This window comes from Cryptococcus neoformans (genome assembly GCF_000091045.1).
Source record: "Cryptococcus neoformans var. neoformans JEC21 chromosome 5 sequence".
Classification (NCBI taxonomy): domain Eukaryota; kingdom Fungi; phylum Basidiomycota; class Tremellomycetes; order Tremellales; family Cryptococcaceae; genus Cryptococcus; species Cryptococcus deneoformans.
The window spans coordinates 980,001-994,227 of NC_006687.1; the positions used below are offsets into that span (position 1 = coordinate 980,001).

At 47.5% G+C, this 14,227-nt stretch overlaps 8 protein-coding genes across 8 annotated transcripts in view; 4 read left to right on the forward strand and 4 right to left on the reverse strand.

The window, feature by feature from the left end:
- Window positions 1-783, forward strand: part of CNE03460 (expressed protein) — a 1,514-nt gene extending 731 nt beyond the window's left edge. The window contains exons 3-6 of the mRNA XM_024657251.1: window positions 1-36; window positions 87-176; window positions 236-460; window positions 518-783. The exon at window positions 1-36 is cut by the window's left edge and continues 60 nt beyond it. Coding sequence (XP_024512887.1) covers window positions 1-36; window positions 87-176; window positions 236-324 — 215 coding nt within the window. The 3' untranslated portion in view covers window positions 325-460; window positions 518-783. The remainder of the gene's footprint in view (window positions 37-86; window positions 177-235; window positions 461-517) is intronic.
- A 16-nt stretch (window positions 784-799) lies between these two features.
- CNE03463 (hypothetical protein) lies at window positions 800-3,587 on the reverse strand. The gene is made up of 6 exons (XM_024658537.1): window positions 2,941-3,587; window positions 2,424-2,867; window positions 2,356-2,378; window positions 1,592-2,306; window positions 1,490-1,534; window positions 800-1,434 (listed from the first exon to the last, which is right to left on the reverse strand). Exons 2-5 carry the CDS (start codon window positions 2,739-2,741, stop codon window positions 1,493-1,495), a joined length of 1,098 nt encoding a protein of 365 aa, XP_024514385.1. The 5' UTR covers window positions 2,742-2,867; window positions 2,941-3,587; the 3' UTR covers window positions 800-1,434; window positions 1,490-1,492.
- A 1-nt stretch (window position 3,588) lies between these two features.
- CNE03465 (hypothetical protein) lies at window positions 3,589-4,607 on the reverse strand. Its single transcript, XM_024658538.1, has 5 exons — window positions 4,494-4,607; window positions 4,135-4,394; window positions 3,961-4,077; window positions 3,870-3,903; window positions 3,589-3,810 (listed from the first exon to the last, which is right to left on the reverse strand). The coding sequence occupies exons 2-5, from the start codon at window positions 4,359-4,361 to the stop codon at window positions 3,694-3,696; spliced, it is 495 nt and encodes a 164-aa protein (XP_024514386.1). The 5' UTR covers window positions 4,362-4,394; window positions 4,494-4,607; the 3' UTR covers window positions 3,589-3,693.
- Window positions 4,608-4,749: 142 nt separating this feature from the next.
- Window positions 4,750-5,465, forward strand: CNE03470 (hypothetical protein). Its single transcript, XM_024657252.1, has 4 exons — window positions 4,750-4,856; window positions 4,915-5,030; window positions 5,135-5,307; window positions 5,364-5,465. Exons 1-3 carry the CDS (start codon window positions 4,820-4,822, stop codon window positions 5,246-5,248), a joined length of 267 nt encoding a protein of 88 aa, XP_024512888.1. The 5' UTR covers window positions 4,750-4,819; the 3' UTR covers window positions 5,249-5,307; window positions 5,364-5,465.
- Window positions 5,371-7,574, reverse strand: CNE03480 (Alpha-amylase precursor, putative). Its single transcript, XM_570914.1, has 4 exons — window positions 6,343-7,574; window positions 6,229-6,286; window positions 6,010-6,173; window positions 5,371-5,957 (listed from the first exon to the last, which is right to left on the reverse strand). The coding sequence occupies exons 1-4, from the start codon at window positions 7,330-7,332 to the stop codon at window positions 5,571-5,573; spliced, it is 1,599 nt and encodes a 532-aa protein (XP_570914.1). The 5' UTR covers window positions 7,333-7,574; the 3' UTR covers window positions 5,371-5,570.
- A 2,719-nt stretch (window positions 7,575-10,293) lies between these two features.
- On the forward strand, window positions 10,294-11,946 carry CNE03490 (hypothetical protein). Its single transcript, XM_570915.2, has 4 exons — window positions 10,294-10,597; window positions 10,666-11,218; window positions 11,273-11,485; window positions 11,544-11,946. Exons 2-4 carry the CDS (start codon window positions 10,712-10,714, stop codon window positions 11,580-11,582), a joined length of 759 nt encoding a protein of 252 aa, XP_570915.1. The 5' UTR covers window positions 10,294-10,597; window positions 10,666-10,711; the 3' UTR covers window positions 11,583-11,946.
- A 264-nt stretch (window positions 11,947-12,210) lies between these two features.
- Window positions 12,211-13,594, forward strand: CNE03500 (vesicle-mediated transport-related protein, putative). Its single transcript, XM_570916.2, has 5 exons — window positions 12,211-12,321; window positions 12,383-12,650; window positions 12,708-12,974; window positions 13,030-13,147; window positions 13,200-13,594. The coding sequence occupies exons 1-5, from the start codon at window positions 12,281-12,283 to the stop codon at window positions 13,310-13,312; spliced, it is 807 nt and encodes a 268-aa protein (XP_570916.1). The 5' UTR covers window positions 12,211-12,280; the 3' UTR covers window positions 13,313-13,594.
- Window positions 13,333-14,201, reverse strand: CNE03510 (myosin, light chain 2, 20 kDa, putative). The gene is made up of 3 exons (XM_570917.2): window positions 13,932-14,201; window positions 13,600-13,871; window positions 13,333-13,541 (listed from the first exon to the last, which is right to left on the reverse strand). Exons 1-3 carry the CDS (start codon window positions 14,134-14,136, stop codon window positions 13,419-13,421), a joined length of 600 nt encoding a protein of 199 aa, XP_570917.1. The 5' UTR covers window positions 14,137-14,201; the 3' UTR covers window positions 13,333-13,418.
- Between the last annotated feature and the right edge of the window lie 26 nt (window positions 14,202-14,227).

Below are 14,227 nucleotides of genomic sequence, written 5' to 3' on the forward strand. Positions count from 1 at the left end.
CCATCATTGTGGACGTATCAAAACAAGTCTACTCAGGTTTGTGACTGACGGGGATGAGCTGTGCTTTTCGCTGATTGAACACATAGTGCCCAATTGCGATCCTCCTATCCCTTCCCTTCCCGACCTGGTTCGTCAATTGAATTTTGATCGTGACCTCTTTGCGTTCATCAAACGAGGTGAGTACATCACATCTCTGCTCCTCTTTGCTCCGTGATTGCTCACACACTCTATCCAGTGCGAATAGCCTTCAGGGCGCTCATCCCCAATCCTCCCAATCCTTCTACAAAATTCGACGATCTTACCGGCCCTAGTCGTTCGCGTTAGCGGGCTCTTATTACCCCCCCACGTCCAACTTTTATGTGTTTTTCAATCCCTTATTACTCGGTTAAAGCTCATTGTACGGCCTTCAATCTTGTACCATTGAACTGAGCTCGGGTCCGTGCATCCAAAAATACCGTGTGTGCGTTCTTTACATCCCTGGGTCACTTAGTTAAAATTGGCTGAAGCTTGTTTTTAGACGCGCAAAAATATCCTGTAGGCATGCACTTTTTACCACTTTTTAACCACTTTTTTACACCCCTGTATAGTTATATAAGTATGCTACTAAGAATGTAAAACTGGTTTTCCGTAAATATGACTTCTTTTTCATGCGTTTCTGTCTCTACTAATATTCGCGAAACGCCCCTTTTATGTCCCTTTTAATTCCATAGCAGCCGGTCAAAACTCTTAGGCTGACGGAGTTGCTTCCAGGTCCGCCCTTTTAACGTTACCATACATGCATACTTAAAATGTCTGTGCCTTTTAACTGAAATTGGCTGGAGAAGGTAAGGCTCGCGGTGATCGGGTGTAGGCATGTCGTACCCAAATCCCTCTTCAACTCGCACTTTCCATCACCATCCACAAATCCGTATGGCTCTTGACAGAGTTTTGTCTCCATCTCGGCCACAGGGAAGCTGCTCGCGGACTTACGTTCGTAACCATGTCGTCTCGCGTAAGAAAGCTTGAGCATATCGCCTTCATGCTCATGGGACTGGTTTGTTGGGTTTCAGAACACCAGCACGAAGTTCCAGAACGTTATTATAATCAACGACTCCCGCTATGTCAAACTCTGCCATGGATTCACTGGCGATAGACCAAATTGGCTTTGGGTAATAAGACTGTATTTATAACATCCTTGAGTGCTTTGATTTTTGTTTCTATTGTTTATATGAACAAATAATGCACGTTGTACTCCCAGTCATGGATTCAGTCAATGTGTCAGAGTGTACATACAAACTCTTTTTACAAACTTTTCCTAGTGTAATGAAATTGGGTCAAAATTTTCACTCTTAAATCCCACATGATTGTCGTCGTCCGCCACCAATCATCAAAACTAGCCACCAAGAGCAATATGGTCAGCTCCATGACACGATACATAGTCACGCGTTAATCACTCTATGTAGAGTCAGCTTTAGAATCACATACATCATGCTTAGATCGCCGATCTCACGTTTCATGAAGCTTCTTTAATTATTTCCGGGGCCTGTATACGGATCTATCGGTCGTAGTTGGACTGGTATTCTTCTTCGGTTGTAAAAGACGAATAACTTACCTGGGGACCGCGTTTTCCGCCTTCTGCCAGGCTAGAATATGTGCATTCACTGTCTACATCCATCCTCGTCCCAGCGATTTCATTACTGTTCGTCCCTAATGTCGCTTTAATAGATGCGCTGTCGCCGAAGTCTTCATCAAACTCTTCTTCTGAGAGTCCATCTAACTGAACTTCCTTCAAGTCTATCTCAAGGAGATAACTCTGGTCCTCTTCATCCTCGTAATCGGTAAGCGGGTCATTCAGTGTTAACGAATTCCCTGTTGATGGCTTTTGTACAGGCGATACCTCACGGACCATGCTTCCGTTCCCCCTTCCTAATTTCCTTCCCCTATTCTCATCTGTTTCTTCATCTTCTGCGTCTTCAAAGTGATTCACTTCTATTGCGCCCCTCATCTGCCCTCTCATTTGCGCCTGCGCATGAGCTTGTACTCTGGCCCAACCACCCATCATATACGCCTCAAAAGCTTCTTTTACCCTCTCGCAATACGCTTGCAACCTTTCCGCGCCAATCCTTTTACAAGCAACCCGCCGCACACGAATGGCATGACGGTGAACGCGTTCAGCATGACCTGGTGGGGCGTTGATTTTATCGAGAGGGTAGGATAAACAATGGATCTCGGAAATCACTAGGAGTTCGAGGAAATGACGGTCGAGGCGGGGGTACCAGCCACGGCCCTGTCGAAGAGGAGCTTCAGTCTTTTCCCATTTCCGCCACCTAAAGTAGTATGATTAAGTTGTTCTAGTGTTCATTTTGGATGACCCACATCTCAGCATCAGGTAATACCTCCTGCAGCCGATCTTCAGCTGTATCCCCAAGCAAGGCCGAACTTACCGCCATGACAGTCTGCTGTCTCAATTCCTCTTCGTAGTCGAGATCGTACATATTCAACTGTTTTTGGCAACTGAGCTGTGGTGATACTTCTTCTGACCCTTCGATCCGCTGGTTCTGAATTTGCGCACTGAATCCAAAAAGGCAAATGGCCAGTCCGTCGTTGATTCGAATTTGCTCCTGGGGATTTTTTCGTTTTTCTATGGTGGATCGCTTGTGCAGTCCTGCGGTGAATAACTTTTTCGTGTGTTTACCAGCCGGACACGCGTTGGGGACAGTATTGCGTTGGCTCAATATCGTTTTATAATGCAAGGCCTTCATTGGCTAGTGCCAGCTCAGTAGACGATAAGTTGTGGGCTCCTTTTGTCACTAAGGTATCCTGTATCGTTAGGCCCTAGAAATCCTACTGTCCGAAATGGAGGCAGATGTCGCCTTTTGTTTTCTCAACTGATGATATATATTACATTTTCGTAAGTCTCAAGCGACGCCATTCTTCCGCATCCAGCGGAATCGTTCTTACCTATCGAGATTTTGTGCTTATAGATCCCAAGGTCGGGCCTTTTATGGGTTGCCTTTTGATGAAGTGTAAGATGCGAGTGGGCAATGATATGTCTGAACTCCGGAGATGTTTTTATGCCGACCTCGTTTCTTGATGAACCCAATGCAAATAGGATGTGGCCTAGGGGCAAGCAAATCAAAGGTTGTGGCAAAACGAGACATACCTTCTGGGAATATTATTATAAGTCATTTCGAAAGAGCCGCAAAGGAAGGTCGTAAAAGGTTCGCAATGTCGACAGAGGGGGGAGGATGTAAAGGAAGGTATTTACGACGTGAAAGGTAAGTCAAAATTAGATTGTAGTCGAAGCCCATGTCAAACATGGGCAGGTGAGCGAGGATATTGCCGGCCGGCAGACCCAGTCGTCGACGACAAACTGGTAAGGGACCATCAGTTGAAGCTTCATCTGTCCTTGTCAAGCGCTAATCAAACTGTGTTCTAAGAGCCTTCGGAAAGGCTATTTTGCGAGGAACATCTGACAAAACGCGGCAACAATATGCCGATTGCTTCTTAAATTTAATTTCCTTGAGCAAAGTAATGTCAGAGAGGCATGATAGAAGCAGAAGATGAAACAAGTCGTCCCAAGATCTCAATCAGAAGTGAATGAATTCCTGACGTTGTAAGCATGCACCAATGAGCAAACGAGCATCAGCTAGCAAATAAATGTACGCTGCCAATTTTCCAATAGGAAGAATAGTGCTACATCACCTTCAAAATCTATTCGTCTTCAATTTCGATATCCCCATCAAAGTTGATTCGTCCCTTTTTTATCTTCTCCCCCTTCGCTGCTAATAAATCTTCGACTGTCTTGAGTTTTCCTCCTTCAAGGCTTTCCTGCACGTGGCCATCAGTTTCTTGTACTCTTGGCTACGGATGATCATTGGTAAACTCACTTTGAACCATCCAAGATGGTCTGCTATCAGATGTCTGTGCGATAAAGTGACTCAGTCACCTTTCTACTTTCGATGAACTTTTTAAACTTACCTTGCTTTACAGCTTGGGCATTGCACAAGCACGATACCCTTCTGATAGCTTCTTTTGGAGAACTCGTGCGTAGAACGATGGCCACAATCATCAGCAGTGCAAGTGAACGTCATTTGCCTGATACATTGAATTAGCATGTAGCACATCCTGACAAGCCAGCACGAAGGAGCTTACAGCCGTGGTTCAATCTGACCCACTTGTCTGGGACTACTTCCATTTTCGGGTGCTTCTAACTGAGGATTCTCGGGGACGCTGGAATTCCATCGCCTAGCAGTCTGGTATGCGGGATGAAGGTGGAGTGATTGCCGGAAAGCAGTAAATTTTTGGGAAACAACAATGGCTCTGGAAGTTGTAGGAGTAGCTCGAAAAGAGCGAAGTATGGATGTTCTGATGGCGGACATTTGGGACACGCTAGCTATGAATGTAGGGTAAGTCTGAATATATATTTTCAACCGTCAGCTAGTTGTCGATCCTTGGAGAACATTTCTCGCCACCTCCAATCTTCAAGGCCGTAGGCAAAGGTGGAGGCTTACGTAAATCAAAGAGATCCCTTGAGTCTAGCTTGAGGTGGGACTAAGCAGGAAGCAGCAGGAAATCCAAGGAAGGACAAATAGGGTAACAAGGACAGGAATGGACTATGACTCGAAAAAACCCGAAAAAGCCATGCATGTGAGAGAATGGGACGACGTGAACATTCGGAAAAGTCGTCGGAAAAGTCATCCTTTCTTGTTGCGCCATCTTCTAGTAGTATTGCGCTCGCCGCCGAATGAATTTCACTGTTTTTTCATTCATCTACTCTTGCAATCCAGTCTTCATTCACATTCATCTGTTCTCGTTCAATCTCACCGGCACGTACACAATGCACGCCTTCCTTGGTAACCCTGATAGACAATTAGGTAGGTCCCAACGCTTATGTATGGCGGTCAACTCACCGATTGTTTGCACAAATATCAGCCTGCGCCGAATTTATCCAAGCTTTGGAGGAATGTCACTCCAGAGGCTATCTTGCCAGGCTCGTTGGGGTCTGTAACGATCAAAAGGCTGCTTTGGGAGCTTGTCTGAGGCAAGAAGTGAGTTCATTCTATCGTATCCTTATCTGCATGAGATGTTTTTGGTGCATGGTTCGGCGACTGTATTACATGCCACCTATGAACAATCCTGACGAGTCTTGTAGCGATTGGAGCGAACTGAGAGGAACCGCAATGCCGCCAAGGAGAGAACAGCAAAGAAGAAGGCCGTCTGGGAGGCATTGGAGCGGGAGAAGGCCGAGGAAACCGGTAAAGTTTAAAAGTATACGATGAAAGCAGATGAAAGGTTGCTTGCGATGTCAGGCATGTCGTCTCGACTGTATGTGTAACCCAATATTATGTCTTTTGTTTGAACTAACCACTACCATTTCCCAGATACATTGTACTTATAGATATCGTCAATCAATTGTCACTTCTCTTATCATTACTATTGTCCATCGAAATGCATCTATTGGGTTCAGGTAAAATAAGGCCGTATTAAACCTGGTACCGTACGATTCTCGTATACGCTACACTGATTTTTCGAAAAAATCTCTCAGTAATTCTTCCAACAACTTCCCACCTGTTTTCTCTAACACGTTCTTACAAAAGAACCTGTAATCCAGCAACGAAGACACCTGCAAGTGCGACCCAGCCGCTGACCTTTGTGGTCATTCCCGCGCCACTGTCGTTAGAGGTTGAAGAAGAATTAGAGCTAGAGCCACCGCACAAGGATCCTTTTTGGCTGTCCTCGATGAGAACCCGGGGTTCACCCTGGTAGATGGTCACTGCGAGGTTTCCGGAATCGTCGGTAGTGAAAGACTCGCAAGTGAGGGCGTCAATGACGTTGGTAGAAGCGGCCCAGCCGGAAGAGGAAGAGTCGACGGAAACAGAGGTGTTGGAAGCGGAAGAACCGCTGTTAGAGAAAACAGACATAAGGGGCTTCTTGGCAACGAGAAGGGTGCTCTCAGAGGGCTGAGAGAGAGTCATCTAACACCAAAACGTCAGCCAAACTCCAGAGTAATGGACAACCGATACTGACCTTGTCAGTATAGAAAGTGCTAGAAGCGTTGCCAGCAGCAGAACGGGCAGCGTTTAAAGAAGTGAAGAACTTGTACATGTCGGAACTGGTGTCGTAGTTGCTGGTCCACATGGGCTCTCGGTTCTCAGGGTCGTTGCCACCGTTGAAGCCGGCTTCACTACCGTCTTTGGAGGGAAAAAAAATTAACCAAGGCCGTGTTTTATGCATGAAGGAACTTACAGTAAACATAGGGAATTCCATCGGTGACAAGAGGATAAGCCTGAGCATTCTTGATCAACTGTTCGGGGTATTAGTGACTAACGCACACGGAGAAAACTTGGAAGGGTGACTCACTGAAGGGTCGGTGACAAAGCTCTCAAACCTGGCGTTATCGTGGTTGTCCAAGAAAGTACCAAGAAGGGTAGGGTCGGTGAAGTTGCTATTTACATAAGAAACCATGTTGATGAGCTCGCTGAAGCTCTGTCCAGTGCCGTTGAAAGCGCGAACAAGGGGATAATAAACGGGGTAGTTGAAAGGGTTGATAGACGCATTCTTCTGGTAGCCAGCGACATATGGCACATCCGCCAGGAGGACTTCACCCTGGTTGAAGACACCGGCAGCGTTGACGAAATCTGGCCAGAAAGATTGACGAACATGCTTGACGGTATCAATTCGAATGGCATCGAAAGTGTAGTTGGAAACAAGGTCTGTGATCCATTGGTTCCAGTAAGAAACAACAGTGTCACTCTCAGTGTTCAAGTCGGCCAAAGCGACAGAGTCGTCACCAAGCCAACATTGCTCAACGTTGGTCTGGTTGTTGTAGTCAGTGATCCAGCAGAAAGGGTGGTAGTCTTCAGAAGTACTGAAAGGACCGTAAGATTCGGAGGGTTGGAAGGTAGAACTAGACGTGGCAGCGACGTGGTTAACGACGACGTCGACCTGGAGGTACATTCCCCTGGCGTGCAATGAAGAACTCAAAGTCTTAAGGTCATCAGCGGACCCAAAGTTGGAGTTGAGGGACTCGGGATCAAGAGTCCAGTAACCGTGATATGCCTCGCCCTCGCCTGTAGTGCCGCCAATGTTTTCGACGACCGGAGATATCCAGACAGTGTCAAAGCCCATTCCCTGAATATAGTCGAGTTTGTCGGCGAGAGCGGACCAAGTACCACCGCAGTATGTGCGGTCGGCGACATTACAATCGCCGGTTGAAGAAGAATTACGCGCAAATCGATCGGTGACGACTTGGTAGACTGAGCGCGAGCGCATCGCATCAGCATCAAGGGCATATGCTGGGAGGAATGAGATGAAGGGGATGAGCGCTAGGGCTGCTTGATAGGTGAGCATGGTGATGTTTATGCTATGTGGTGTTGATGCGGTACTGTAGAAAAGCGAGGAAAGAAAGTGGATAAAAAGAGCGAAAGTTTTGAGGAAACCGGAAGAAGTGCGAAGCGGGTCGAGAAATGTCGTAAATGGAGGTTATAAAGGATCTGATGCGCGAGGTCTGTGCGCTATGAGACGATGGAAAGAGTGGAGAACACTCGGTGACGACGCGTGCGGTGGCGGGGCGATGGGGGTGAGCACAACTGAGGAAGGAAGAAGAAAGAGTTACTAGAAAGCAAAGACCAAAAGCAACCAGCAGTAAACAAGCCCTCCCCCGTCTTCGACGGCTTCGTGTCATTTAGCGCCATTTTCGTGCACAGCTAAAACAGACTTCTATTCTTGCATACATGTATTTCACTCAGGTTATGCGCCTTGTGCGTTTCACGCTTTTTACGGCAGCCGCCATCCGTAATCTGTTTTCGTCTCCTCTCCTCCTCCCCTCTTCTTATGTGACTCACTCCCCTGTTTACTTTCTTCTCGTCCTCTTTTTTTCCTACGAGGGTCCCCCCATCCAAGGAAGCAAGAAACCAGCCGACGAGAAAGAAACGCCTGTGCACTGTGCAGGGTTCATGCGAGAATAAGGGCAATCAAATCTCCGTCCCTGCTAGATCCTGTGCAAGGTTTTTGCTGCGGATTTTTGCGCGCGTTTTGCGTATGCTGCATAATAAAATTGCCCGGGGGCCGTCGTGTACCTGCGCTGCCAACGGCCAGTGGCCACCCCGATACTGCTGGGCGCCCTCGCAACAAGCCATGCCGGAGCATGCATGATCGTTTGCGCTTTGAGATGCCCGTCGTGACCGCCTACGTAGTAGACTACTACGGCCTGCGCTCTGTCTCGATAATCGAAAGTTTTCCACTTATTATGCACCGCTAAACAGGCATGCGGACATCAATCATCTCCGCATCTTCTCTCGCTACGTATGCCCCGTCAATATTGCAGTGACAGCAGTCAACGAACCTCCACAGCAAATAACAAACAGCAGCGAGCAGCGCCAAAAGACGTTCTTGTTTGGACCCAGCTTGGCGTATGATCTTCTCTTCTTCTGTCCTCTGTGTGCTTTGTGTTTTCTAACCTTTATCATGTAAACGTATCGACGGATGGTTCGTCGCATCCTCATCATCATTTCGTTCTCAGACTGCTCTGCAGCAAGTAATACGTATTGATGACCAGTAGTCGTGGACTGCCACTACTCATAATAATACTACTCGTCGTACTAAATGGAGCAAGTCATCCTTGTTTTTACCCAAGCGTTACTACTATGCTTCGCATACCAATTACACATTCTCAAGTCATCTCTTCTCTCGGTCACCATAATATGGCGGTCTGTAATAACTCACAAAGCAATTGCAGCGATGCAGTTGCTAACATCATTCCGTCCAACATTCAATGATATATCAGATTAGAGATCCAAGAGATGGTACTCTCCGTCATCGACAACCATCAACCATCAACAGAACCGCAAAAAAACCATATCTAGTCCTTGGTATGGCAATCTGCGCATGACCTTAGACTGTAAAAAATACGCAAAACAGCTTGTCGACTGCAGCAGGCCTGTAATTTGCTGGAAAAAATACACCCGCCGAACCACTGTAGGACAGATTACAAGGTAATCGAAAAGTTGCATGACATTGTTTACAGGCTCTCTCGCTCAAGGTTTACCCTCTATTTGGGCCAACATGAAACCAAAGGCCGAAAGCCAGGTTGTTGATTGCAAAATGCAGACCATTACTACAAATGTGTCATGATGTAACTCAACTATGCTATTCACCAAAAATGCCCTTTGCCATCATTTATCTGAAACGCATCGTATTCGTTGTCGCTTGATGGGGTTTTATGAAGCCAATAACAATCCAAGGAATAGAAAGCGTCCCATATACAGATGAGCAAACTATCTAATGAACACAAACAAGGTCAGGGTCATTAATTCTGATCATCAGCTACTTCTTTTCGCAAGTACTACCTTCATTAGCTGTGCGGATCACAAATGCTTGTTATTACTATTGCTCTAATCATGCGCCTATGCGCTCTCATGGATAGGTATCGGTACAACTCAAAGAAGAGATGTATATCCTCGGGACCTGTTACCTACCAGATTCCTTTCCATACTATAGTAGGCGCATGATTTTCATGTGCGTATCGTCAGTTCACAAATCTTCGAGTTATTGCTTTTTAACTCTGAGTAAAAATGGCACTAGCCAAAGTTGGATCGGATATATCATCTCATTTCGGTAATCTGCTAATGAAATGACCGTTTAAACAAGAAACATAAATGAGGAGGAACAGCTGTGAAGAGCGATGATGAATCATGATTCACGATTGATTTTACGTACGATTTCGACAACCAGGCGGACTGCTCTTTGCCATAGGGTTGGACAGCTCGCGATGCTTGACATGGATATGCTTATTGCTTCCTCCAAAGCATGAATGGGGGGAAGTGAAAAATTAATCATCAAGATCTCCGGAAAAGTCTTGGAGAAATACAGGTTACCGAAGCATCGTCTGGGTCTCTACATGGAATCCTACTTCTTGTCGAAAAAAAATACGAAGGATTTCGGGATTTTCCTTGGGATAATAGTGGCTGATGCGAATGGGCTTCGTTTCTTTTGGATTTGCCCTACTCCTGCTATGTAGGCTAGGCAAAGTGGGAAACCGTGTCGTGAAGATGAACAAACACGCTGTCTCTTTGGTGTGCATAGCGGCTGCCAGCAGCTGGTTGCGCAAACAAGCAGTCTCAAGTCTTCAGTCAAGCTACCGGCGGCTATGGAGTGCCCTCCGAGGTGCCCCGGGGGAATTTGAAATGTTGTAGTTTGTTGCGGGGAGAGTGTGCCTGGGGGGCTAGAGATGGATTGGGGTGGAATGACGGCCGATGTATATAACCAGGTCTTCCTTCCTTTGATGCCGCCTTTTCTCGCTACTGCACAGTACAGGTTATGAGTTGAAAGAGGAGCACAAGAAGTAATCCACAGCCACCGCCCAGCTACAACCAACCACAGCCGCGATAAGGATCTGGTCCCCCACGCTACTCTGACGACACCTCCAGCAGCACGTGCGACGACACCCGCCGATCTATCTTAGGTTTACGTCCATTGCCCCGTCCTGAATCCTGGACCTTCTCTTTTCACGCGTCCTCTGCTCCACCACGCAGCCCACCGCAACCCGCAGCTGTCTACGTCTATATATCCACCTGCATCCTCGCAACTATATCCCCTTTCCCACATCCAGTTACAGGTAAATTCCCGCGAATCCCCGTCCCCATCTCGGGACGCAAAGTCACCTGCTCACACCTGCATCCACAGAGCCTACGCCACCTTTCACTTCCGCTCACCACCAAGGACATTCTTCATGACCTCTCCCATCCCCATCAATCCCGACGCTACCGCGGCCCGCCAGGCCTCTCCGCCAGGCCTCTCGACTACTACCCCGGGATCTTCCGCTTCATCCATCTCCCCGCATACACCCTTCTTCCCACCCCCAGGCCTTGCCGCATCCGCCACACCCACCCAGCCCAGTTCACTTTTCAAATGGGCTGCTTCTTTCGGAAGATCACCTCCCAAGCCTCCGATGATGGGTGTGGATGGTAGCCAGAAAAAGGCGGGAACTGAAGGAGCCGAGCATGAGAACGTCCCTTTCGAGTTCGGGGACTTTAGGGACACCAGCGCTCAGTCATGGGCAAATGGAAGAAGAGCAATGTCTGTTAGCGCTCCATATGGCGGTCCCGGTCAGAGTGGAATCACAGAATTGTTGAAAAGCAATGGGTCGTACTCGCCTACCGAGCCAAAGGGCGTTATGGCCGATAAGGTGGCAAGAGGCCAAGGTGTTCTCAGAAGATTGAGCATGGGCGGGTACAAGGTGAGGAGCACAGCTGTAATAGGAAGATCCGATCCATTAACTTTTTAAAAATAGGGTATCATCTCTCCACCTCCTCAAAACTCTACTCTTCCGCCATCACCTTCGCAGCCTGCGACTTTGCCACCTCCCGCCCCTCCCGCACCCACTCCTGTTGGCTCTCAAGGCGCTGCCGAGATCAACAAGGCTGCAGCCCTCGGCGCCAACACACGTGTCCGGGGCAGGAGATACTCTGAGACTGCAGGAACAAGGAAAAGGGGTGTTTCTCCTGTAAGTAATGATACAATTTCAACTGGCACAAGTGTCTGAAAGCTGATGGGGCGGAAAGATGGGTGAGCGTCTCTTGAGGGAACAAGGTCACTTTTAAGGCTCTGGCTATCATCTTATATGGTGGATTGATTAACCAAGGAAAAAACCATCAAAGTTGTATATCAAGGTTCAGATAGTTGTCACCCACTGCAAAGCATAGAAAATACCAAAAAAGAAATGACGTTGTAGCAAGTGCTCGAGGTTACCGGATGACCAAAGTGGGGTTGAACAGAGTTGTGGCGACGAATGAACTTGGCTAGTAACGAGGCTTGATCATTATTTCCGATCTTCTCAGTGTTATTTGTAGTATTATACGACGGCTTCTTACATTGAAAGTCTTTTCCACACTTATGTATAGTAGTTTACTCGTAATAACGCAGCAGGACTGGTACCCAAACCTTATGAAGAATGTTCCACTTGGCTCTGCCGGTCCTTGAACTAGCTAATGCAATAGTCCTCTTGGACCTCAAGCTCATACAGCTAACCCTCGCTCATATGCTTAAGGACAGAAAAATCCGGCATTTAGCGTGACATATCTATCTACCAATGCTCTTTCCAAGGCTGAAAAGTACCTACCTACCAGGCGCCGAAGCGCGTCAACCGATTGAGTGCTGCTGCGTGTGAGAGACAACCGTGTTCATCATCATCCATCCATCTTCGCTTTCCGCTCTTTGCGTTCCCCCTCTCGCTACTCTAATCCTCCCTCTATAGTCCATTCTCCGGACGTTGTGCTTATATCAGCATCATCTATCCACCATGTCCTACGACCAAGTTCCTTCCGAATCCCATCAGTTCATGTACGCCTCCTTTCTCCCCTACCTTCTCCTTCCATGCCCCTACTAACGTTCTCGTCCTTAGCCAACCTGACGAAGACGACCTTGAAGCGCTCTCTTTCTCCCACCCTAATCCCAATCCGACCCCTTCCGGTTCTTCATCCCAGCAGCAACCCCAACCCAGCCACGTTGCTGGCCCGTCCAACCCTTCGGGTGTGTCTGGTAAGATTGGTCAGGATGGGCCGAGCAATAAACCTCGAGCGGCGACGAGCACGACGGGCTGGGGAGGCGTGAGGGTTGAAACGCGGTATACGGGAGAGTCTACCTTGGACGAACCAGTATCAAAGACCATTGTGCGTATTCTTTGTCCAGATCATCTTATTTACATGGTATTGATGAAATACCGATAGATGCGTGACCTCAACTCGATCTACGCCAAGCTTATACTCATACTCTACCCTCCAAAAGGCGGTCACAGCCAGCTTCTTCGAGACTGGGACCTTTGGGGCCCGCTTGTCATTTGTTTGGCACTCGCCATCGTTCTCTCTATCGATGCGCCGCAAGATCAATCGATGCAAGTCTTTTCGCTGGTTATCTCTTTGATCACTGTCGGATCTGTGGTGGTGACTGTCAACTCGAAACTGTTGGGTGGGAAAGTCTCATTCTTCCAGAGTTTGGTGAGTGGGCATTAGAGATTGAAAAGTGCTCAGGAATGCTGACACTTTGTTTCAGTGTGTGTTGGGTTATGCAATTGCACCGATATTGATCGCTTCCATTGTCTCCTTCCTCGTTCACAACATCTTTGTCCGCATACCCGTAACCTTGGCATGTTGGGGCTGGTCCGTTTGGGGTGAATCTTGTCCAAATCATTCAGAAAGATAACATATGCTAATTATTCTCAGCATCAATGAACTTTTTCAACGGTACACAGCTCCCAGAGAGCCGAACATTCCTTGCCGTCTATCCCATGTGCCTCTTTTTCTTTGTCCTTGCGTGGATGATCATCATCCAGTAAATTTGTACATTATGTCAGTGGGGACGGAGAAAAGTATGCATTACAACAGGGAATGTCTACACATATTGAACACGCTATACGAACAGAGAATACAAAAGATAAACGACTATGTAGAGAGTTTGTCTTTACGTTCAGGATCTCCATCATTTACCCGGAGTACTTTGGCGAATTCTGGGTAGTTGAAACGACCTTGCCTATCTGTGAAAGGGCCAGAGAAGAGTCTCTCAATCTGCAAGAAGTTATCAGCAGTGATCTGCCTCATGCAATCATCATGGAATCAGACCCACCTCCCAGTCTTCCATTCTATCACCCAACTCTCCTAGATGTTTTCTCATCGTCTTGACATCCACGTACCCCTTATCGCCATCATCGAAGCATGCAAAGGCATCGACTAGATCTTGCTCTGGATCAAGCTGTATAAGTCGCTCACCCATCATGGACAGGAACTGAGTGAAGTTGACCCCGTCGGAAGGACTGATCGGTTTGCTTTGTGTTGCGGCAGAGCTTCCGGGGCGGGAGGTAAGGAGGGAATGGAGGAGCTCGGGTGTCGGTGTTTGTCCTGACGGCAGCATGTAGATGTCAGCTTTTATACAACCCCTTCACAAGCTTATATGCGTACCAAGGTTAGTAAGCATTTCTCTAAGGTCACTTTCCGTCACCCTTCCATCGCCATCTTGATCAATCATGGTGAAAGCTTCTTTGAACTGCTTGACCTGTTGCGGGGTGAACATGGTGTATGCACCTCCTGAGGGTTCTCGCCTGCCTTGTGAGGACTTTTTGACTTGAGACGGAAGGCCCTTTCCGAGTGATGGTTTGTTAGACATGCTGACCGAGAAGGTAATACTTGTTTCTTTCGTCTGAAGGAAAGTCGGTTGGTCGTTGATTTCGGCTGTTGTTGTTGTCGTTCATTCAGTT